The sequence below is a fragment of the Mustelus asterias genome, chromosome 21, assembly GCF_964213995.1.
Source record: "Mustelus asterias chromosome 21, sMusAst1.hap1.1, whole genome shotgun sequence".
Lineage (NCBI taxonomy): Eukaryota > Metazoa > Chordata > Chondrichthyes > Carcharhiniformes > Triakidae > Mustelus > Mustelus asterias.
Genome location: NC_135821.1, coordinates 28,539,466 through 28,564,989, shown reverse-complemented (window position 1 = coordinate 28,564,989; position 25,524 = coordinate 28,539,466). Strand labels below are relative to the sequence as shown.

Below are 25,524 nucleotides of genomic sequence, written 5' to 3'. Positions count from 1 at the left end.
ATCAGACATCTATCAATTTAAATCCCATTTTCCAGCACTTGGTCCATAGCCTTGTGTGCTATGTCATTTCAAGTGCTCATCTAAAGGCTTCTTAAATGTTGTGAAGGTTTCTGCCTCTAACACCCTTTCAGGCAGCGAGCTCCAGATTCCCACCACCATCTGGGTAAAAAATGCTTTTCCTCAAATCCCATTGAAATCTCCTGCTCCTTACCCTAAATCTCTGCCCCCTGGTTATCAACTCCTAAGGGGAACTACTAAGGGGAAAAGTTTCTTCCTATCTACCCTCTCTATATCCCTCATAACTTTGTACTAATTGTATTAATTCTTAATATTAGTACTTACTGTATTAATTCTGCACAAGTTTCACTGACAGAATTAAAATGAATGGCCAGTTAATCTGTTTGTGCTTGCAAACCCCACTCCAGAATCCTGAGCACATACTGATTCAGCATTGTGCTGTCGGATGGGACTTTAAACCGAGGCCCAATTGGCTATTTCAGATGGGTGTAAAAGGTCTCCTGGCCCTACCTAAAGAAGAGGAATTTTCTCTGGTGACCTGGCCACCAATTAATCGCCAGCCAGCACCTAAAAACAGGATTATCTACTCATGAGCTCATGGCTGTGAGATCGTTCTGAGCACAAATTGGTTGTCATGTTCCTACATTAGAAGAGTGACTACACTTCAAAGGTATTTAAGTCGAAATTCAGTTTGGGATGTCCAGGGACTATATAGGCACTATTTAAACGCAAGCTTATCTTTTTTGTCTCAAAGATTTTCACAGCCAGTGAAGAAATTTTGAAATGCAGTCTGTCTTGTAATGGTGGCATGGTGGCACAGTGGTTAGCACTGCTGCCTCACAGCACCAGGGACCTGCGTTCTCCCCGTGTTTGCGTGGGTTTCTTCCGGCTGCTCCGGTTTCCTCCCACAGCCTGAAACACGTGCTGGTTAGGTGCATCGGTCATGCTAAATTCTCCCTCAATGTACCCGAACAGGCGCCGGAGTGTGGCGACTAGGGGATTTTCACAGTAATTTCATCACAGTGTTAATGTAAGCCTACTGGTAACATTAATAAATAAACTTTATCAGAAATCTGACAGCCAATTTTCTCAGAGCAAGGTCCTACAAATGGAAACTGTTTTCTGGGGATATTTTGGGGTTATTTTTTAGTGCAGACACGAGGAGAACCCTCTGCTCTTCTTTCAGTATGGAATGGGATCTTTTACATCCACCTTATAACATCTCCTCCAGAACATGACACCTCTGACAGTTCAACACTCCCTCAGTACTGTCCCTCTGGCAGTGTGCTGCTCCCTCAGTAATGTCCCTCCAACAGTGCAGCACTCCCCCAGTACTCAGGTTTAGATTTGATTCCTATGTGTAGAGTTTGATGAATGTGCACTCTGAGAAGCTGAAGATGACAGAATTATGTTTAATTTTAAAAAGGATATTACAGTATCGGGGAAAGAGCAGAACAGATTCACAAGGATAGTACCGATTCAACAGGGTGTTGCAACTATCAAGAAAGATCGAGCAGTCAATGAAAAGACTGAGAGAAGACCTGATTGAAATGGAATGGGATTAATTAGGTAGCTCATTCAAAGGGCTAGTACAGGCACTGTGGGCTGAATGGCCTGTTTCTGCACTGTGCAAATCAATGATGCTATAATCAATAGAGGAGGCAGCGACGTAGTGGTATCGTCAATAGACTGATAATCCAGAGACCCACGGTAATGTTCTGGGGACCCAGATTCAAATCCCACCACAGCAGATTACCATCCGAATTCAGTAAAAAGAATCTGGAATTAAAAAGTCTAATGATGACGATGAAACCATTGTTGATTGTTGTAAAAACCCATCTGGGTCACTAATGTCATTCAGGGAAGGAAATTCTGGGACGGCATAGTGGCATAGTGCCCCTGGCACTACTGCCCCTCAGTGCCAGGGACCTGGGTTCATTTCTGGCCTTGGGTTACTATCTGTGTGGAGTTGGCACGTTCTCCCCCGTGTCTGCATGTATTTCCTCCGGGTGCTCAGTTTTCCTCCCACAGTCCAAAGATGTGCCGATTAGGTTGATTGGTCATGCTAAATTGCCCCTCGGTATCCAAAGATGTATAAAGAACAAAGAGAAAAGAACAACACAGGAACAGGTCCTTCGGCCCTCCAAGCCTGTGCCGATCATGATACCTGCCTAAACTAAAACCGTATGCACTTACGGAGTTCGTATCCTTCCATTCCCATCCTATTCATGTATTCGCCTAGATGCCCCTTAAATGCGCTCCCACCACACCCCCCGGGCAGTGCGTTCCAGACACTCACCACCCTCTGTGTAAGTGCTTTCCTTCGCACATCTCCTCTAAACATTTCCCCATGCACCATAAACCTTTGTCCCCTGGTACTTGACTTTACTACCCTAGGAAAGAGCATCTGACTATCCACTCTGTCCATGCCACTCATAATCTTGTGAACCTCTATCAGGTCACACCTCAACCTCAGTCGTTCCAGTGAGAACAAACCAAGTTTATCCAATCTCTCTTCATAGCTAATATCTTCCAGACCAGGCAATATCCGGGTAAACCTCTTCTGTACCTCTCCAAAGCATCCACATCCTTCTGGTGTGGCGACCAGAATTGTACACAATATTCCAAATGAGGCCTAACTAAGGTTCTGTACAGCTGCAGCATGACCTGCCAATTTCTATCCTCAATGCCCCAACCCATGAAGGCAAGCTTGCTGGATGTTTTCTTGACTACCTTCTCCACCTGCGTTGCCAGATTTCAGTGATCGGTGGACATGTACGCCCAGATCTCTCTGCCTTTCAATTCTCCTAAGGGTTCTACCATTTACTGTATAATTCCTACATGCATTGGACCTTCCAAAATGCATTATCTCACATTTGTCCGGATTAAACTCCATCTGCCATTTCTCCGCCCAAGTCTCCAACCGGTCAATATCTTGCTGTATCCTCTGACAATCCTCTTCGCTATCCGCAACTCCACCAATTTTTGTATCGTCTGTGAACTTACTAATCAGACCAGTTACATAAGAACATAAGAAATAGGAGCAGGAGTAGGCCATCTGGCCCTTCGAGCCTGCCCCGCCATTCAACAAGATCATGGCTGATCTGAAACGAATCAGTTCCACTTACCCGCCTGCTCCCCATATCCCCTAATTCCCTTATCGATCAGAAAACTATCTACCCGTGATTTAAACATATTCAACGAGGTAGCCTCCACCACTTCAATGGGCAGAGAATTCCAGAGATTCACTACCCTCTGAGAGAAGAAGTTCCCCCTCAACTCTGTTCTGATTTATGTTAAATGTTACATTTTCTTCCAAATCATTTATATATATTATGGACAACAAAGGTCCCAGAACTGATCCCTGTGGAACACCGCTAGTCACAGCCTTCCATTCAGAAAAGCACCCCTCTACTGCTACCCTCTGTCTTCTATGGCCAAGCTAGTTCTGTATTCATCTTGCCAGCTTTCCTCTGATCCCGTGTAACTTCACCTTTCGTACCAGTCTACCAGGAGATACCTTGTCAAAGGCTTTACTGAAGTCCATGTATTCAACATCCGCTGCCTTTCCCTCATCTATTATCTTTGTCATTTCCTCGAAAAACTTGATCAAGTTAGTGAGGCACGACCTGCCCTTCACAAAACCATGCTGTCTATCACTGATAGGTCCATTTGTTTTCAAATGTGAGTAAATACTGTCCCTAAGAATCTTTTCCAATAATTTCCCTACCACTGACGTAAGGATCACCGGCCTAAAATTTCCTGGATTATCCCTGCTGCCCTTCTTAAACAACAGAACAACATTGGCTATCCTCCAGTCCTCTGGAACTTCACCTGTAGCCAATGAGGATACAAAGATTTCTGTCAAGGTCATAGGTTAGGAGAATTAGAGGGGTAAATATATGGTGTGACGAAGATAGGGCCTGGGTAAGATGCTCTGTCGGAGAGTTGGTGCAGATTTGATATGCTTCCTTTGGCATTGTAGAGATTCTACGATTCTATGAAATCTGCTGTCCTTACTTGGTCTGGCCTACATGTGACTCCAGATGCACAACAATGTGATTAACTCTTAAATGCGCCTTCAAGAGCAATTAGGGATGGGCAATAAATGCTGATCCAACCAGTGACACCCATATCTCATGAAAGAATGTTTTAAAAAATCACTCTAAGATCAACTGAACTCAGGATGTGATGCATTTGACAATTGATACTCACCTCTCTCCCTGCTTAGTAACTTCAAGAGTTGCAACATAACCTGTATTCATAACCATGAATGTTGCTCATGAAGAAAATCACTCTCTCCCCTCCAGTCCCAACATACCCTCTCCTCCCCCCACATCTTCAACCTCAAGATAGGTGGAAGATAAAACGGCCATCTTAACGTCTTGTTTAAAATAGAAGATCAATTTAGCCCACTTAATTTTGTGCACTATAATTTGGATGCATAAGTTTATTTCAACATTTTTGAATAAATTCCCTTCACGGACGAAACAAATGCTGGAACTAAAAGTTCCCACATGACAACAGTGCCCACACACTTCAGTAGGTTTTCATTGGTTTAAAGAATTTTGGGAGGCTCTGAAGTCGTGGAAGGCACTTTTAGCATTATTATTGCTAATGTTTTGCAATCAAGATGAGAATCGCCACAACCCTGACAATAGTGAGTCAGTCGAAAATGTAATCGCTGTGGGTGGTGCAGTCAGGAATGTAACCTTACTCCACCCCACCCTGCCCCTGACTTCAATCCTGGATCGCACAATACAAACTGATTCTGGTGACAATTACATGATATTGAGAGCTCTGAGTATAAGGTGGATTTGATTTGATTTATTATTGTCACATGTATTAACATACAGTGAAAAGTATTGTTTCTTACATACTATTCAGACAAAACATACCGTTCATAGAGAAGGAAAGGAGTGCAGAATGTACTGTTACAGTCATAGCTAGGGTGCAGAGAAAGATCAACTTAATGCAAGGTAGGTCCATTCAAAAGTCTGACAGCAGCAGGGAAGAAGCTGTTCTTGAGTTGGTTGGTACGTGATCTCAGACTTTTGTATCTTTTTTCCGACAGAACAAGGTGGAAGAGAAAATGAGCGACAGGAATTGAGCTCAAAAACCCTTTTCTCTGGTACCACCTGACCGTGCCCCTGTCGCAACTCATTGCAACAGACTCAATGGCTGAATGACTTCCTTCTGCACTGTCGGTTTCCGATTCTGACCCCTCTCCATGCATTGGCTACCTCCAATTTGACTATTTCAACTGGCGCTGTGAGGCAGCAGTGCTAACCATTGTGTCACCCTCAATCAGAACATGGGGGCAGCACGGTGGCACAGTGGTTGGCACTGCTGCCTCACAGCATCAGGCACCCGGGTTCGATTCCCGGCTTGGGTCACTGCCTGTGTGGAGTTTGCATGTTCTCCCCGTGTCTGCAAGAGTTTCCTCCGGGTGCTCCGGCTTCCTCCCACAGTCCAAAAGATGTGCTGGTTAGGGTGCATTGGCCGTGCTAAATTCCCCCTCAGTGTACCCGAACAGGCGCCGGAGTGTGGCGACTAGGGGATTTTCACAGTAACTTCATTGCTGTGTTCATGTAAGCCTGCTTCTGACACTAATAAATGAACTTTACATTTTATTTTCCCATTCCAGTTTCAGTTGATTGGCCATGTTAAATTGCCCCTTAGTGTCAGGAGGATTATTAGGGTAAATATGTAAGGTTACGGGGATAGGGTCTGGGTGGGATTGTTGTTAGCACAGGCTTGATGGGCTGAATGGCCTTTTTCTGCACTGTAGGATTCTATGATTCTATGTCTTAACCCAGCCTACCTAACAAAATAATCTTAACAATATCAAAGACAGGTCCCAACCCATCTCGTACAATGGGGTTTGTAGGCGAGCTGGTCTGTCAGTCTGTTAGTTGGTCTGTCAGTATGTATTGTTGATGGTGGCACCATGGTAACCGGTTGCTATGGGAACCAGGCGTCCGGGGTCAAAGGTGGCGCTGCGCCCTTCAAATACCTGTGACGTCAGCGGCCGGCGCTTTCTCTCCCTCTGACTAAGATGGCGGCAGTTGCGCGGCGTCTGCTCGGCTTCCGGAGCGCCCTGCGGACCGAGGCGATCCGGGGCTTTCTGAACCCCGCAACTAACGCCGGGGTCGGACTCGACTCTGCCAGAAGCGTGGTGATGACCAGATCGGGAGCCATTTTACCCAAACCCGTCAAGGTGAGAGGAGCGGCGCATCCGGGTGACAAGCGGGCGGCTGGGGAGGGCGGGACTGGATTGATTGACAGCGCGCAAGGGCCAATAGACGCCCGGGGCGCCATGATGTATGTCTGAACTGACCAATGGCGTGTAAGATTGGCGGGAGCGTCATCAGGGAAGTAATCTTATTGGCCAATCGCCGCTGAATGACAGCTTCAACCACCAATCGATGCCGAAGGGCGGATCATAGAATCCGGACGGTGCAGGAAAGGCAATGCAGCCACCCTCCGAATCCCCTGACACTCAGGGGCACATTTAGCATAGTCCATCCACCTAACCTGCATATCTATGGATACTTCAGTCGATCAACTGAAACTGGAATGGGGGACAAAAAAATTAAAGTTTCGAGTTTATTTATTAGTGTCAGAAGTAGGCTTACATTAACACTGCAATGAAGTTACTGTGAAAATCCCCTAGTTGCCACACTCCCTGTTCGGGTACACTGAGGGAGAATTTAACATGGCCAATGCACCCTAACCAGCACGTCTTCTGGACTGTGGGAGGAAACTGGAGCACTTGGAGGAAACTCAACATGGGGCGAACGTGCAGACTCTGTACAGACAGTGACCCAAGCTGGGAATCAAACCCGGGTCCCTGGCGCTCTGAGGCAGCAGTGCTAACCCACTGTGCTGCTGAAAAAATACCACGGATGCTGGGACCCTGAATTAAAAACAAAAAATGGATTGTTGCTACTTGCTGCCTCTCAGCTCCTGGGACCTGGGTTCAATTCTCAGCTTGGGTCACTGTCTGTGTGGAGACTGCATGTTCTCCCCGTGTCTGCGTAGGCTTCCTCCCATAGTCCGAAAGACGCACTGGTTAGGTGTATTGGCCGTGCTAAATTCTCCCTCAGTGTACCCGAACAGGCGCCGGGGTGTGGCGACTAGGGGATTCTCACAGCAATTTCATTGCTGTGTTGCTGTAAGCCTACCTGAGACAGCAATAAATAATTTTAAATTCTCAGCAGGTCAGGCAGCCTCTGTGGAGAGAGAAATAAAATTAAGGTTTCAAATGGATCACCTTTCAACAGAACCGTGGGGGAAAAATCAAGTTTTACAACAGGTTTTAAGTAGGAAGAGAGGGCGGTAAGAATAGAAGGCAAATGAAATTTTGGCATTTATTGCTAAAGGAATAGAATATGAAAGTAAGAAAGCGTTGCTGCTACTGTACGGTTCACATAGGCACTCAAGACATAGGTAGGAAAAGGGATGGGGATGTAAGGTAGAAATTCAGGGAGTTAGGGTGGAAGCTTAGGGCTAGAACAAACAAAGTTGTTATCTCTGGTTTGTTACCCGTGCCACGTGATAGTGAGGAGAAGAATAGGGAGAGAGAACAGTTGAACACGTGGTTACAGGGGTGGTGCAGGAGGGAGGAATTCAGATACCTGGACAATTGGGGCTCTTTCTGGGGTAGGTGGGACCTCTACAAACAGGATGGTCTGCACTTGAACCAGAGGGGTTCAACTAGGATGGTCTAGTTTGGACCAGGGAGCGGCGTGGGCTTGGAGGGCCGAAGGGCCTGTTCCTGTGCTGTATTGTTCTTTGTTCTGTAGGGGTACCAATATCTTGGGGGGGGGGGGGGGGGGGGAATTTGCTAATGCTCTTCGGGAGGGTTTAAACTAATTCAGCAGGGGGGTGGGTACCTGAATTGTAGCTCCGGTGTACAGGAGGTTGAGAGTAGTGAGGTCATGGATGAGGTTTCAGAGTCGCAGGAGTGTACTGGCAGGCAGGAAGGTGGTTTGAAGTGTGTATACTTCAACGCCAGGAGCATCCGGAATAAGGTGGGTGAACTTGCAGCATGGGTTGGTACCTGGGATTTCGATGTTGCGGCCATGTCGGAGACATGGATAGAGCAGGGACAGGAATGGTTGTTGCAGGTTCCGGGGTTTAGATGTTTCAGTAAGTGCAGGGAAGGTGGTAAAAGAGGGGGAGGTGTGGCATTGTTAGTCAAGGACAGTATTACGATGGCAAAAAGGACATTTGATGAGGACTCGTCTACTGAGGTAGTTTGGGCTGAGGTTAGAAACAGGAAAGGAGAGGTCACCCTGTTGGGAGTTTTTTATAGACCTCCGAAAAGTTCCAGAGATGTAGAGGAAAAGATTGCAAAGATGATTCTGGATAGGAGCGAAAGTAACAGGTAGTTGTACTGGGGGACTTTAGCTTTTCCAGTCAATATTTGTAAAGTTATAGTTTGAGTACTTTAGACGGGTCGGTTTTTGTCCAATGTGTGCAGGAAGGCTTCCTGACGCAGTATGTAGATAGACCAACAAGAGGCGAGGCCACATTGGATTTAGTACTGGGTAATGACCCAGGCCAGGTGTTAGATTTGGAGGTAAGGGAGCACTTTGGTGACAGTGACTACAATTTGATTACGTTTACCCCAGCAATGGAAAAGGATAGGTATATACCAAAGGGCAAGAGTTATAGCTGGGGGAAATTATGATGCGATTAGGCGAGATTTAGCTGGCATAGGTTGGGGAAGGAAACTGCAGGGGATGGGCACAATTGTAATGTGGAACTTGTTCAAGGAACAGCTACTACGCGTCCTTGATAAATATGTACCTGTCAGGCAGGGAGGATGCAGACGTGTGAGGGAACCGTGGTTTACTAAGGAGGTTGAATCTCTTGTGAAGAGGAAGAAGGAAACTTATGTTAAGATGAGACGTGAAGGCTCATTTAGGGCACTTGAGAGTTACAAGTTAGCCAGGAAGGACCTAAAGAAAGAGTTAAGAAGAGCCAGGAGGGGACATGAGAAGTCTGTGGCAGGTAGGATCAAAGAAAACCCTAAAGCTTTCTATAGGTATGTCAGGAGTAAAAGAATGACTTGGGTAAGATTAGGGCCAGTCAAGGACAGCAGTGGGAAGTTGTGCGTGGAGTCTGAAGAGATAGGAGAGGCACTAAATGAATATTTTTCATCGGTATTTACACTGGAGAGGGACAGTGTTGTCGAGGGGAGTACTGAGATGCAGGCTGTTGGACTGGATGGGATTGATGTTCATAAGGAGGAGGTGTTAGCAATTCTGGAAAGGGTAAAAATAGATAAGTCCCCTGGGCCGGATGGGATTTATCCTAGGATTCTCTGGGAGGCTAGAGAGGAGATTGTAGAGCCTTTGGCTTTGATCTTTGTGTCGTCATTGTCTATAGGAACAGTGCCAGAAGACTGGAGGATAGCAAATGTCCCCTTGTTCAAGAAGGGGAGTAGGGACAACCCTGGTAATTATAGTCCGGTGAGCTTTACTTCTGTTGTGGGCAAAGTATTGGAAAGGATTATAAGAGATAGGATTTATAATCACCTAGAAAGGAATAATTTGATTAGAGATAGTCAGCATGGTTTTGTGAAGGGTAAGTCGTGCTTTGAGAAGGTGACCAAAGAGGTGGATGAGGGTAAAACGGTTGATGTGGTGTATATGGATTTCAGCAAAGCGTTTGATAAGGTTCCCCATGGTAAGCTTTTGCAGAAAATACGGACACATGGGATTGAGGGTGATTTAGTGGTTTGGATCAGGAATCGGCTAGCTGTAAGAAAACAGAGGGTGGTGGTTGATGGGAAATATTCATCCTGGAGTTCAGTCACTAGTGGTGTACCGCAAGGATCTGTTTTGGGGCCACTGCTGTTTGTCAGTTTTATTAATGACCTGGATGAGGGCGTGGAAGGATGGATTAGTAAATTTGCGGATGACATTAAAGTCGGTGGAGTTGTAGACAGTGCAGAGGGAAGTGGCAGGTTACAGAGGGACATAGATAAGCTGCAGAGCTGGGCTGAGAGGTGGCAAATGGAGTTTAATGCGGAAAAGTGTGAGGTGATTCACTTTGGAAGGAGTAACAGGAATACAGAGTACTGGGCTAATAGAACATAGAACATAGAACATTACAGCGCAGAACAGGCCCTTCGGCCCACGATGTTGCACCGACCAGTTAAAAAAAAAAAAAAAAACTGTGACCCTCCAACCTAAACCAATTTCTTTTCGTCCATGAACCTATCTACGGATCTCTTAAACGCCCCCAAACTAGGCGCATTTACTACTGATGCTGGCAGGGCATTCCAATCCCTCACCACCCTCTGGGTAAAGAACCTACCCCTGACATCGGTTCTATAACTACCCCCCCTCAATTTAAAGCCATGCCCCCTCGTGCTGGATTTCTCCATCAGAGGAAAAAGGCTATCACTATCCACCCTATCTAAACCTCTAATCATCTTATATGTTTCAATAAGATCCCCTCTTAGCCGCCGCCTTTCCAGCGAAAACAATCCCAAATCCCTCAGCCTCTCCTCATAGGATCTCCCCTCCATACCAGGCAACATCCTGGTAAACCTCCTCTGCACCCTCTCCAAAGCCTCCACATCCTTCCTGTAATGTGGGGACCAGAACTGCACACAGTACTCCAAGTGCGGCCGCACCAGAGTTGTGTACAGTTGCAACATAACGCTACGACTCCTAAATTCAATCCCCCTACCAATAAACGCCAAGACACCATATGCCTTCTTAACAACCTTATCTACTTGATTCCCAACTTTCAGGGATCTATGCACACATATACCTAGATCCCTCTGCTCCTCCACACTATTCAAAGTCCTCCCGTTAGCCCTATACTCAACACATCTGTTATTCCTACCAAAGTGAATTACCTCACACTTCTCCGCATTAAACTCCATCCGCCACCTCTCGGCCCAACTTTGCAACCTGTCTAAGTCTTCCTGCAAACTACGACACCCTTCCTCACTGTCTACCACACCACCGACTTTGGTGTCATCAGCAAATTTGCTAATCCACCCAACTATACCCTCATCCAGATCATTAATAAATATTACAAACAGCAGTGGCCCCAAAACAGATCCCTGAGGTACACCACTTGTAACCGCACTCCATGATGAATATTTACTATCAACCACCACCCTCTGTTTCCTATCCGCTAGCCAATTCCTGATCCAATTTCCTAGATCACCCCCAATCCCATACATCTGCATTTTCTGCAGAAGCCTACCATGGTGAACCTTATCAAACGCCTTACTAAAATCCATATATACCACGTCCACTGCCCTGCCCCCATCCACCTCCTTGGTCACTTTCTCAAAAAAAAAAAGGTAATGGTAAGATACTTGGTAGTGTGGATGAACAGAGGGATCTGGGTGTCCATGTGCATAGATCCCTGAAAGTTGGCACCCAGGTTGATAGAGTTGTTAAGAAGGCGTACGGTGTGTTAGCTTTTATTGGTAGAGGGATTGAGTTTCAGAGCCAGGAGGTCATGCTGCAACTGTACAAAACTCTGGTGCGGCCGTATTTGGAGTATTGCGTACAGTTCTGGTCGCCACATTATAGGAAAGATGTGGGAGTGTTGGAAAGGGTGCAGAGGAGATTTACCAGGATGTTGCCTGGTATGATGGGAAAATCGTATGAGGAAAGGCTGAGAGGCTTGAGGTTGTTTTCGTTAGAGAGAAGAAGGTTAAGAGGTGACTTAATAGAGACATACAAGATGATCAGAGGATTAGATAGGGTGGATAGTGAGAGCCTTTTTCCTCGGATGGTGATGGCTAGCACGAGGGGACATAGCTTTAAATTGAGGGGTGAGAGATATAGGACAGATGTTAGAGGTAGGTTCTTTACTCAGAGTAGTAAGGGCGTGGAATGCCCTGCCTGCAGCAGGAGTGGACTCGTCAACATTAAGAGCCTACAAATGGTTATTGGATAAACATATGGATGAAATTGGAATAGTGTAGATTAGAGGGGCTTTAGATTGGTTCCACTGGTCGGCGCAACATCGAGGGCCGAAGGGCCTGTACTGCGCTGTAATGTTCTATGTTCTACTGTAGACCACACCTGGAGTATTGTGCACAGTGTTGGTCCCCTTACCTGAGGAGGGATATAGTTGGATTGGAGGCAGTTCAGACAGATCGACTAGATTGATTCCAGAGATGAGGAGTTTGTCTTGGAATGTAGAACACAGAAAAGTACAGCACAGTACAGCTGACCATAATGCCCTAACTAAACTAAAAAAAAATCTCCTGAAAGAAGGCTTCGCTTATGAAGAGAGGTTGAGCAGTTTAGGCCCCTGTAGCCCTAGCTTCTATTCAAATAATTATTTGGTCCTCTCTTGACAGCCATGATTAAATCTGCCCCCACTCCGAGGCAGTGCATTCCAGATTCTAACCGTTCACTGTCACTTTATGTCAGTGTCCCTTCACAAGTAGGGACGTTGTGCTGGTTCGTGCACACTTGGAGATTGGCCTGTGGCTCCAGGGCAGGTAGGTCTTGCTGTGTGTAAGGCTGTTAGAAGCACTAGGCTACTGAATGAGTGAAGTGGATGGGGTAGTGATTGAGAATAAGGGTCAGTGTAGTGGGGTGGAGGGTTGCTGAATCAAATGGGTGGGTGGGAGAATAGGGGCTTTGCTGAGTTTTCTCACTCAGTCCAAAGATGTGCAAGTCAGGTTGATTGCCCATGCTGAATTGCCCTTTAATGTCCCAGGGTGTGTGGGTTAGGGGGATTAGTGGGCTGAATACATGGGGTTACAGGGAGAGGGCCTGGGTAAGATTTTCTGATGGATTCGGTGCAGACTCGATGGGCCAAGTGGCCTCCAAGTGGCCAAGTGGCCTCCTATTCTATGATTCTATCACCAGGGAATATGGAGAGTTTGGCCAAAATCTGATATTCAATCTCCTGCCATCTCAGAATGGCTGCTGATAGCCATCCGCACAATGCACAGAAGACATTATTTGCAGGAGTGATTGTGCCAGTTGGATATAATTCGGATTTTGAAACTGTTCAGTTTCTGAGCCTCACTGCGGGCAGGCGATTGGGACATGAGCTCCCCGCAGTTTCTGGGGAGCAGGATGAGGAGAGAGGGGTTGTTTCTGATCCACCTGGTAGGAGCCGCAGTTCCAGATGACAGCAATCATATCCCGCAGCTCCGGGGCACCTTCCCGGCTTTTGGGAGATTCAGATGCTGCCCGGGTGGCTGCACCCTGACCATTGAAATGCCACGGGGCTGAGGAACTGGGATAACGGCCTCGGGATCAAAGTAAGATCCAACTGGACAAAATCCCAGAGCTGCAAACGGGATATGGTGGTTGTAATCCGGAATTGCGACCATCACCCGGTGAATTAAAAGTCTCTCCATCCTGGTCCCTGGCTCCATTCCTCTCCTCCCTCACTCTGACCTGGAGAAGGTGGGGCTTTTTAAATCACTCTTTAATAACAATTTGAGAAGCATCTCTGCTCCTGGCTGCCCCCTCCTCCATCATTTGCAATGATGTCACGGAAGCATGGCAAAGGCAGCAAACACAACCCAAATAATGTTCCAAAGTACTTTAAAAGCAAATCCTCATGTTTTACGTGATATATGTTGATCTATAATTCCTGAACTTCAATCATTAGAAACTGAATGTCTTTGTGAGTATCATGGCTTCATAAAGCTAAAACGAATAAGTCAACAGAAGATATTCAAAGTTTAAGTATATTTATTAGTCACAAGTAGGCTTACATTAACACTGCAATGAAGTTACTGTGAAAATCCCCTAGTCGCCACACTCTGGCGCCTGTTCGGGTACACTGAGGGAGAATTTAGCACGGCCAATGCATCTAACCAGCACGTCTTTCGGACTGTGGGAGGAAACCGGAGGAAATCCATGCAGACACGGGGAAAATGTCTATGTGGAGTCTGCACAGTGACCCAAGCCACAAATTGAACCTGGGTCCTTGGCAGCAGGGGTAACAGGACATTTATTAAGAAACAAAAGTTATACCTAACAAACCAAGGCAGCAGCTTGACAGCTCATTGGACCTCTCCGTCTGAGCATCGGACGCAGTTAGATGTACTTTACTCCTCTCAGTTCTGCTCCGAAGACTCCTCTGTTCTGCCACACCGTGGGCTGTAACTTCTCTGCTTGCAAAGTCTACCGTTTCCACCTCTGCGGCGACTCTTTATTTCTGCGCCATGGGGTCCTATGTACTCTGGCTTTTTAACCCCGTCTGACCATTGGCCACCCGAGTTTGTCCTGATGGTTGGATCAGAGCTTGTGGTGTCAGTTACTGGCCTATTTTAGTTGGGACTTGAGGTGAAAGGGCAGCTGCCAGCAGCTGTGAAAGTCTCTATTCATTCTCCTTATCATTCCCTTGTGCTGACACAGACAATGGGAAATTTTTATCTCTTTGCATTCCAGAAATTTGAACATCTACAATATTAAAGCTGCATTCAAGTCATGTGCAATTTAATACATATAGAACTCCTATAACTCAATAGAATCATAGAATCCCTACAGTGCAGAAGGAGGCCATTTGGCCCATTGAGTCTGCACCAGCAACAATCCCACCCAGGCCCTATCCCTGTAACCCCACGTATCTACCCTGCTAATTGGGGCAATTTAACATGGCCAATCCACCTAACCCGCACATCTTTGGAGTGTGGGAGGAAACCCGAGCACCCGGAGGAAACCCATGTAGACAAGGGGAGAATGTGCAAACTCCACACAGACAGTGACCCGAGGCCGGAATTGAACCCCAGTCCCTGGTGCTGTGAAGCAGCAGTGCTAATCGCTGTGCCACGATGCTGTCCTATCAAGGCTTTAGGATTAATTGTGACTGATTTATTTTGATAATGTAAAATCAAATTGATTCTTGTAGCTTTCTTCCTTTTTTTTCATGAGATGTGTGTGTTGCTGGCAAGGCTGGCATTTGATGCCTTTCCTGAATTGCCCCTGATTGGAGTGGCTTGCTAGGGCATTTCAGAGGGCAGCTACAAGTCAACTACATTGCTGTGGGTCTGGAGTCACGTGTAGGCCAGGTAAGGACTGCAGATTTGTGGGTGGCACAGTGGTCAGCACTGCTGCCTCACAGGGACCTGGACTCGATTCCAGCATCGGGTCACTGTCTGTCTGGAATCTGCACGTTCTGCGTGGGTTTCCTCCGGTTTCTTCCCACAGTCCAAAGATGTGTGGGTTAGGTTGATTGGCTCAATTACCCCTTAGTTTCAGGGATATTAGCAGGGTAAATACGTGGGGTTACGGGGCTAGGGCATGGGTGGGATTGTTGTCGGTGCAGGCTTGATGGGCTGAATGGCCTCTTTCTGCACTGCATTATTGAACCAGATGGGTTTTTAGGATAATTCATGGTGTCACAGTCCCTGTTATTGAGACTGGCTTTATATTTCAGATTTCTTAATTGAATTCCAATTTTGCCTACTGGCGTGGTGGGTTCTGAATCCTGCATTAGCATGGTCTATGGCTAACTAGTCCGATAGCATTACCACTGCCCTCTCTGGTGAATGTATCTATATTAGATTAAAATAGAGTTAAACTAATTCTAGACGCCCAACACTAACTTTTTTGATTTTGCTGGTTTCTGGGGTCATATTAACTTCCCCTCCTTGAGGTGCGGGCATTTTTGGCAAGGCCAGCCTTTATCAATCCCTAATTTCCCTTGAGCAGGTGATAGTGAGTTAAAATGGGGTCACATTGGAAATGGATTGCAAAACGCTGATGTAATCCTTTTCCTTCCCTTTGCATTTACATAATCCAGCAAAATCGTTGTTAATATGGACATCATCCTGTATTACACACACATTAATTGCATTGAATACTGAAGTCACTTTGGTAATTTGATACGAAAGCATTGGTCCACAGTCTTCACACTAGTCGAAGGTAAACAACAGGAAAACTAATATTTCTTACCCCGGTGAAGTCTAATAATTCCACCTGTGACTCAGATTCCAAATTTCACAACCTTCACACAATTCAGAACCTTTTGTCTTTGATTGCTCTCATCCTGCTTAAAATCCCAGGCCAGTTTCTCGGGGGAGGGGTTTTGGGGGTGGGGGAGGGGTTTTGGGGGTGGGGGAGGGGTTTTGGGGGTGGGGGAGGGGTTTTGGGGGTGGGGGAGGGGTTTTGGGGTGGGGGAGGGGTTTTGGGGGTGGGGGAGGGGTTTTGGGGGTGGGGGAGGGGTTTTTGGGGGGGTTGTTTTGAGGGGGGGAGGGGTTTGGGGGAGGGTTTTTTTGGGGGGGGAGGGTTTTTTGGGGGGGGAAGGGGTTTTGGGGCATGGGAGGTGTTTTTGGCGGGGGTTGTTTTGAGGGGAGGAGGGGTTTGGGGGGGCGCTGTGTTGAAATCTAGGAAATTCCTCCAACTCAACTTGAGGATTGACAGTGGGGAAATTGGAACCCATCACAGTTCTGGCCACGTGTGCATTTTACAGCAGGCACAGATTTATTTTCCTCACTAACCTACTCACACACACTCTTGACAGAGTGGGTGGCACAGTGGTTAGCACTGCTGCCCTTCAGCGCCAGGGACCCAGGTTCAATTTCGGCTTGGGTGACTGTCTGTGCGTAGTCTGCAAGTTCTCCCCGTGTCTGTGTGGGTTTCCTCCGGGTGCTCCGGTTTCCTCCCACAGTCTGAAAGACGTGCTGGTTAGATGCATTCATAGAATCATAGAAACCCTACAGCACAGAAAGAGGCCATTCGGCCCATCGAGTCTGCACCGACCACAATCCCACCCAGGCCCTACCCCCATATCCCTACATATTTACCCACTAATTCCCCTAACCTATGCATCTCAGGACACTAAGGGCAATTTTTTTAGCATGGCCAATCAACCTAACCCGCACATCTTTGGACTGTGGGAGGAAACCGGAGCACCCGGAGGAAACCCACGCAGACATGAGGAGAATGTGCAAACTCCACACAGACAATGACCCAAGCCGGGAATTGAACCCAGGTCCCTGGAGCTGTGAAGCAGCAGTGCTAACCACTGTGCTACCGTGCCGCCCATTTAGCATTTAGCATTTAGCATTGGCCATGCTAAATTCTCTGTGTACCCAAACATGCGCCGGAGTGTGCTGACTAGGGGATTTTCACAGTAACTTCACTGCAATGTTAATGTAAGCCTACTTGTGACACTAATTAATGAACTTTAAAAAAAGAATCTCAGAGCCTCCACACAGTGTTGCCTGATACACACTCCTTAATATAGCTTGAAAGCGGCTGAATAAAGTTTTTTTTTGCACAGATTTACTTTATTAAAAAAGTGTTTGTAAGGATTGCCCCCATAGCTGTTCTAACTAGCGTCTCGCAATCTCATGAGAATTTGGTTAAAATGAATGCCTGGATCAGCTTTCTTGCAGGAAGAGAAAGGAAACAGAGTCAGTGACTCAACAAATAAGGATATGAACAGCATATCAAGAGTGTGACGGAGAAAAAGCGACTGAGAATGGACCAGGCTGGATTAGAGAGTGAAGGACAAAGAAATACAGGAAAGGAGAAGGCTTTATTTGGGGAAAAATAGAACCATGGAAGTTTTCCATGTTCTTTCTGTGTCGGTTTCCTCCGGATGCTCCAGATTCCTCCCACAGTCTGAAAGACGTGCTGGTTAGATGCATTGGCCGTGCTAAATTCTCCCTCAGTGTATCCGACCAGGTGCCGGAGTGTGGCAACTAGGGGATTTTCACAGTAACTTCATTGCAGTGTCAATGTAATCCTACTTGTGACAATAATAAATAAACTTTTAAACAAAAAACTAATCTCCTCTGTTGTAATTTGGCAGAATATTTGTGCACATCAAGTGCTCACAAACAGCTGTGTGATAATGGGCACCATCTGGGCGGCACGGTGGCACAGAGATTAGCACTGCTGCCTCAGCGCCAGGGATCCAGGCTCAATTCCTGGCTTGGGTCACTGTCTGTGTGGAGTCTGCATGTTCTCCCTGTGTCCTCATGGGTTTCCCCCGGGTGCTCCGGTTTCCACCCATGGCCCGAATGATGTGTAGGTTAGGTTGATTAGCCACAGCAAATTGCCCCTTAGTGTCAGAGGGATTAGGTGGGTAAATATATGGAGTTATGGGGATAGGACCTGGGTGGGATTGTTTTAGGTGAAGGCTCGATGGGCCAAATGGCCTCCTCCTGCACTGTAGATTCTATGATTCTATGTTGTCTGAGGGATGTGAAGAGATTATAACCCCCCGAGAGAACCCTCCTGTTCCTCCTTGAGGATGTAAAGATCCCATGGCCCTATTTTGCAGAGGGGCCAGACAGGTCCTCTGTGAGAGGTCTTATCTGAGAGATGGCACCTCTGACAATGCACCGCTCCCACACTACTGCACTGGAGCATCAGCCTAGATTCTGGACTCGGGTTTCTGGAACTGGACTCAAACCGACAACTTTCTGACTCTGAGGCGAGAGTGCTATCCATGGAGGCACGTTTGCCACCTCCGCTGTGTCTGCTTCAAGGTGAGATCAAGTTTGGCTGTTGAATAGGCCATTAACATTATCCATGCTGGAACTGCACTGAGTTGATACCTAGAGAATTGGGGTGACAATCTTTCAAGGATATGTTTTATTCTGTGATTTTCTCCTCCACAGACTTCCTTTGGTCTTGTGAAGGTCTTCATTGTGGTCATCCCGTTCCTATACATGGGTACTCAGATCAGCAAGAGCTTCGCCTCACTACTGGAGGAACACGACATCTTTGTCCCAGTCGACGATGATGATGACGATTAACTGATGGGTATAGAAATCTTTCCCATAAACTTCCTACCAGTGATACCATGAACGATAGAGCTTTTTACATTTGATAAATGTGAGATGTAAAACTCCACCTTGGGTGGCACAGTGGTTAGCACTGCTGCCTCACAGTGCCAGGATCTGAGTTTGATTCCTGGCTTGGGTCGCTGTCTATGCGGAGTCTGCACATCCTCCCTGTGTCTGCGTGGGTTTCCTTCCACAGTCTGAAAGACGCACTGGTTAAGTGCATTGGCCGTGTTAAATTCTCCCTCTGTGTACGTGAACAGGCGCCAGAGTGTGGCGACCAGGGGATTTTCACAATAACTTCATTGCAGTGTTAATGTAAGCCTACTTGTGACACTAATAAATAAACTTAAACTTAAAAAACCTTGACAGGAAGGGATAGAGAGTTCAGTCCTAACATGGGTCTGCAGAATAGCACTGCCAAAGTATGATGTATAGAGTCACATGGTAAGCGACTCTGGGAGAGAACAGGCTAGAGAGAACTCTAAGTGAGCACAACAAAAACAGAAAATGTGGAAAATCTCAGCAAGCCTGGCAGCATCAATGGAGAGAGAATAGAGCTCTGAAGAAGGGTCATCCAGACGCAAAACGTTGGCTCTATTCTCACCTGATGAAGGAGCAGCGCTCCAAAAGCTTGTGGCTTGTGCTACCAAATAAACCTGTTGGATTTTAACCTGGTGTTGTGAGACTTACTGTGCTTACCCTAGTCCAATGCCGGCATCTCCACATCTATTTTCTGTACAGAGATGCTGTCAGACCTTCTGAGATTTTCCAGCATTTTCTGTTTTTGTTCCACCTGTAACTGGGTAGTTGTAAATCAGTGGCCTGATGTCAGACTGGTCCAGAGGCAGCTGGGGTCTGTTTTTCAAATGCATTTTAAGGTGCTTTTCTGTGTTTGTGGTAAAGGTGCACTTGGGCCGCTGATTGCAGTTGATGACAACTAACCCTCATGTTCTGTGTGCTGACCATGATCCAGCAGCCTTGACTGAAAGGAGCGGGGGTGGGTTTAGCCAATTCGAAGTCCACACGATCTATTCGAGGACAATACTTCCCAAATCTTTCCCCGCTCTGACGCCATTATGAGACTTAAAATTATCATGATGCTTGTGTGAAGGGTTGGGTAGTATTGGGTGCTGTGAGGGAGGGGGAGTAGTATTGGGTGCTGTGAGGGAGGGAGTAATATTGGGCGCTGTGAGGGAGAGGGTGATAAGTGTTTAATAGTTTCGCTTAGATAGATCCGACAGCTCAAATCTGGGCACCCATGAGGCGCTGTGGCCTCATCAGCAGCAGAATTATCTTCAACCAGAATGTGTAACCTTGTGGCCCCGCATATCCCTCAGTCTACTATCAAAAACCAGGAGAAGATCCTCATTCCAGGAGGAGTGTAGAAAAGAATATTAGGAGCAGTATCAGATAAGTCCACACGAAGAGCTAATGTTGTGAAGCAACAACACAGGACGACACACATGCTGAACAGTGGGTGCTAGACAGAGCTAAGCAATCACATAACCAATGGATTAGGTCAAAGTCCTGCCACTTCCACCATGAATGGTGAAAAATTAAAGAACTATCAGATGGCAGAGGCTCTATGAATATTCCCATCATCAGTGATGGTGGAGGCCAGCATGAGAGTGCTAAAGACAAGGCTGCATAATCCATCTCGGCCTCCTGAGATCACAGCCTCAGAGAAGCCACTCTTTGGCCAATTTGATTCACTCTGCGATTATGAGACACAGCCAAGAGCGAAGGCTGTGCTCCCACCAATATCCCAGCAGTACTGATGACTGTGCTCCAGACTTAGCCACATCCCTAACCAAGCTGTCCCAGTCCAGCTACAGCATTGGCATCAACCCAACAATGTGACAAATTGCCCAAGTATGTCCTGACACTGTGACTCCTTGTACTAGACCCTCCAACCAGAGAAAACAACATTCCTGCATCCAGTTTATTCAGCCCTGTCAGAATTTTATATGTTTTAATGAGGTGCCCTCTCGTTCTTCCAAACTCCAGTGAAAACAGGCCCATTTGAATCATAAAATCCTTACAGTGCGGAAGGAGGCCATTCAGCCCATTGAGTCTGCACCAACTCTGACAATTATCTTGCCCAGGCCATCTCCCGCACCCTATCCCTGTAACCTCATTTATCATTGCTAACCCATCTAACCTACACATCTTGGGATACTAAGGGGCAGTTTTACCTGGCCAATCCACCTAACTTGCACATTTTACAGTTTATTTATTAGTGTCACAAGTAGGCTTACATTTACACTGCAATGAATTTACTGTGAAAATCCCCTAGTCGCCACACGCCTGTGCCTCTTCGGGTACACTGAGGGAGAATTTAGCACGGCCAATGCACCTAACCAGTCTTTTGGACTGTGCGACAAACCGGGGCACCCGGAGGAAACCCACGCAGACACAGGGAGAACGTGCAGACTCCGCACAGACAGTGACCCAAGCTGGGAATCAACATTGGACTGTGGGAGGAAACCGGACCACCCAGAGGAAACCCACGCAGACATGGAGAGAATGTGCAAACTCCGCACAGACAGTGACCCAAGGCCAGATTTGAACCTTGGTTCCTGGCGCTGTGAGGCAACAGTGCTAACCACTGCTGCCTGACCCAAACGCTCCTTGTATGACAATCCTGCCATCCCAGGAATCAGTCTGGTGAACCTTCTCTGCACCTCCTCTAGGGCAATTGTATCTTGGATAAGGACACAAAAATTGCATACAATACTCCAGGTGTGGTCTCACCAAGGCCCTGTAAAATATCCTTTGCTCCTGTACCCAGTCCTCTCGCAATGGAGGCCAACATACCATTTGCCTTCCTAACTGCTTGCTTTCAGTGACTGGTGTGCTAGGAAGTTTTGAGAATTTTCAACATTTCCCAGTCTATCATTTGTTCCTCAGTCTGGGTACAGTTAGCGGGTTTCCTTAAAATCATAGAATCCTACAGTGCAGAAAGAGGCCATTCGGCCCATCGAGTCTGCACCGACCACAATCCCAGGCCCTATCTCCGTAACCCCATGTATTTACCCTGCTAATCTCCCTACACTAAGGGGCAATTTTAGCATGGCCAATCCACCTAACCTGCACATCTTTTGCCTGTGGGAGGAAACCAGAGCACCCGGAGGAAACCCAAGCAGACACAGGGAGGACATGCAAACTCCACACACAGTGACCCGAGGCTGGAATTGAACCTGGGTCCCTGCCGCTGTCAGGCAGCAGTGCTAACCACTGTGCCACCGTGCCTTCCCTAAGGGATTTTAGAACATAGAAAAGCTACAGCACAAACAGGCCCTTCGGCCCACAAGTTGTGCCAAACATGTCCCTACCTACTAGGCTTACCTATAACCCTCTATCTTACTAACTTCCATGAACTTATCCAAATGTCTCTTAAAAGACCCTATCAAATCCGCCTCCACCACCACTACCGGCAGCCGATTCCACGCACCCACCACCCTCTGAGTGAAAAACCTACCCCTAACATCTCCTACTTCCCAGCACCCTAAACCTGTGACCTCTTGTGGCAACCATTTCAGCCCTGGGTAAAAGCCTCTGTGAATCCACTCCATCAATACCCCTCAACATCTTATACACCTCTATCAGGTCACCTCTCATCCTTCGCTTCTCCAAGGAGAAAAGACCTAGCTCTCTCAACCTATCCTCATAAGGCATGCCACCTAATCCAGGCAACATCCTTGAAAATCTCCTCTGCACCCTTTCTATGGCTTCCACATCCTTTCTGTAATGAGGTGACCAGAACTGGGCACAGTACTCCAGGTGGGGTCTGACCAGGGTCCTATACAGCTGCAGCATTATCTCCCGATTTCTAAACTCAATTCCTCTATTGATGAAGGCCAGTATTCCATATGCCTTCTTAACCACAGCCTCCACCCGCGACGCTACTTTGAGCGTCCTATGAACCCGGACCCCAAGATCCTTCTGATCTTCCACACTGCCAAGTGTCTTACCCTTTATATTATATTCTTTCATCCTATTCGACCTGCCAAAATGAACCACCACACACTTATCTGGGTTGAAGTCCATCTGCCACTTCTCCGCCCAGTCTTGAATCTTACCTATGTCTCGTTGCAACTGCTGACATCCCTCTACACTATCCACAACCCCACCAACCTTTGTGTCATCAGCAAACTTGCCAACCCATCCTTCCACTTCCTCATCCAGGTCATTTATAAAAATCGCAAAGAGCAAGGGTCCCAGAACAGATCCCTGGGGCACTCCACTGGTGACCGACCTCCATGTTGAAAAAGACCCATCTACAACCACTCTTTGCCTTCTGTGGGCAAGCCAGTTCTGAATCCACAAAGCAATGTCCCCTTGTATCCCATGTCCCTTCACTTTCTCAATGAGCCTTGCATGGGGCACCTTATCAAACGCCTTGCTGAATTCCATATAAACTACATCTACCGCTCTTCAAAGAACAATACAGCACAGGAACAGGCCCTTCGGCCCTCCAAGCCCGCGCCGCTCCCTGGTCCAAACTAGACCATTCTTTTTTATCCCTCCATTCCCACTCCGTTCATGTGGCTATCTAGATAAGTCTTAAACGTTCCCAGTGTGTCCGCCTCCACCACCTTGCCCGGCTGCGCATTCCAGGCCCCCACCGCCCTCTGTGTAAAATACGTCCTTCTGATTTTAATGAATCAGATGGATTTAAACAGCAGTTTTTACTGATACCAGTATTCTAAAACCAAATACAAATTCTCAAAACTTCCATGGCTGTATTTGAGCTCTTTGCTGGATTATCCATACAGATTCTCTGGTTTGCTGATTTAGTATCCCGATACTAATGATGATGCCCCGATTTCGCAATCAAAAGGGTTCTGTTTTTTTTAAGTTTATTGATTAGTATCGCAAGTGACTTACATTAACACTGCAATGGAGTTACTGTGAAAATCCCCGAGTCGCCACACTCCGGCACCTGAGGGGGAATTTAGCACGGCTAATCCACTGAACAGCACGCCTTTCAGATTGTGGGAGCAAACCGGAGCAAACCCACGCAGACACAGGGAGAATGTGCAGACTCCGCACAGTCACCCAAACCAGGAATCGAACCTGGATCCCTGGCATTGAGGGGCAGCAGTGCTAACCACTGTACCACCTCAGTGGCTTCACTTGGTTACCACTTCACGTCTGACTGTTGAGGATTAATGTCTGCCACTGATGGTTGTAGTCCCATCGCCTGGGGAATAAATTGGGAAGATGTTAAAGGCTTCAGAAACAAAGAAAAACAGTCTTTCTCCTGTTTTTGTCTTTCAGATTTCTGCTATGTTTGTGAGGTGCTGTGATTGGATTGAAAGGAACTAACTAACTGTACATATTCCAGTATCTGAAGCCCCCACCCCTGCTGATATCGCCAGCTACAAAGAAACATGAACACTGAAGAGAAAATATGATCAGTCCATGACTGTATTTTGCATGTGTCGTACATAGTGTGTTTGGAGAGAAAATTAGCACTTTGTTTTAAAGAAACTGTCCATTCTGAAGGTTTGACATGGGCTGCATCCTGTTGAGAACATGTCCTCAACTAGGTTCCCTTTAAGACTAGAAAGGTGATTATTTTCTTCTCTCCTCGTTCTGAGAAAACCTTTCTTTTCCCAGAGATCTAGGGCAGGATTTTCCAGCACTTCCTGCTGGTCAATCCCGGCCGATGATTCAAACGAGGGCCTCTCAGACTTGCTCTGCTTTTCCTAAGTTTGACTCTCTCTTGCTCCTCAGCACTTCCCATTTTAGACCGAACAAATCACCAGGCTAGAGTGTGACCTGTCTAAATGGCCTGCCATACTGACCCCTCCTGCTCCATTGCCTCAGGGTTGGGGTAGAATGCTGGCAGATATTGTTGGTGTCTGTGCTTTTTTTCCTCAGCTCATTATAGTCCCTGACGTTTACTGCAGACTTGTTGGTGCAGACACAGCTTCCCATGATGTGTGATGACTGGGTTCCTGGCCCAGATGTCCTCCCCAGATGGTAGCGCAAAGCCAGATTTCTTGCTTCATTTGTGGAAGTTTTAAATTGAAATGGCTGAACTTAATGATCTGAGTGCGGCCAAAGAGATAAAAGCTTTGCCTTGAAGCAAACACTTGCAATCTGATTCAAATTCTGATCAAGAATTTGAATTTCAGAAGCACCAAATGGACTGAAGCGTATTCAGTGAGTAAACCGTACCCTAATTAATCCGAGGACTTTTAAAAATAAATCAGCATTAATGCAAATAGGTAATGGTTTTGAATGTTTTGGCCATTCCCAGTGGGGTATGTACAAGCTCTGGAATGAATATTGTCCATCTCCAGCCATCATTCACATTTGTATCTTACTGGGTGTCTGCTCTGTCTTTTTTCAAGCTCCATGTTTTAATTAAGCGCACAATGTTGCAGGGTTAAATGATTTGTTAACCGGGTTTCTTTACTTTAAGTATATGCTTGGCATGTTTGAATGGGCCTGTGCTGTCTGAGGGGCCAGAGCCATCTGTGGCGGCATCTGTCATCCACAGCAATAAACTCAGTCAAAACCAACTCCATCTGTAGCAGTTTTTCAGAGACTGATATATTATGCTGGCTTTTAGATCATAGATCATAGATCATAGATCATAGATCATAGAATCATAGAATCATAGTGAGAATCATAGAATCATAGAATTATGTGAGAGATTTCTCTTTGTTAATTACAGCTCAGCAAATACAAAGAACTCTTGGAGGCAGTAATTCTGATTGAAGATGTAA

At 46.6% G+C, this 25,524-nt stretch overlaps 2 protein-coding genes across 2 annotated transcripts in view; one reads left to right on the top strand and one right to left on the bottom strand.

Moving 5' to 3' along the window:
• naga (N-acetylgalactosaminidase, alpha) overlaps positions 1–459 on the bottom strand; it is a 266,612-nt gene extending 266,153 nt beyond the window's left edge. The window contains exon 1 of the mRNA XM_078237640.1: positions 343–459. The gene's annotated coding sequence lies outside the window, so the exon portion shown is untranslated. The remainder of the gene's footprint in view (positions 1–342) is intronic.
• Positions 460–6,043: 5,584 nt separating this feature from the next.
• On the top strand, positions 6,044–25,317 carry smdt1a (single-pass membrane protein with aspartate-rich tail 1a). Its single transcript, XM_078237638.1, has 3 exons — positions 6,044–6,238; positions 18,614–18,758; positions 24,065–25,317. Exons 1-2 carry the CDS (start codon positions 6,077–6,079, stop codon positions 18,749–18,751), a joined length of 300 nt encoding a protein of 99 aa, XP_078093764.1. The 5' UTR covers positions 6,044–6,076; the 3' UTR covers positions 18,752–18,758; positions 24,065–25,317.
• Positions 25,318–25,524: the final 207 nt, after the last annotated feature.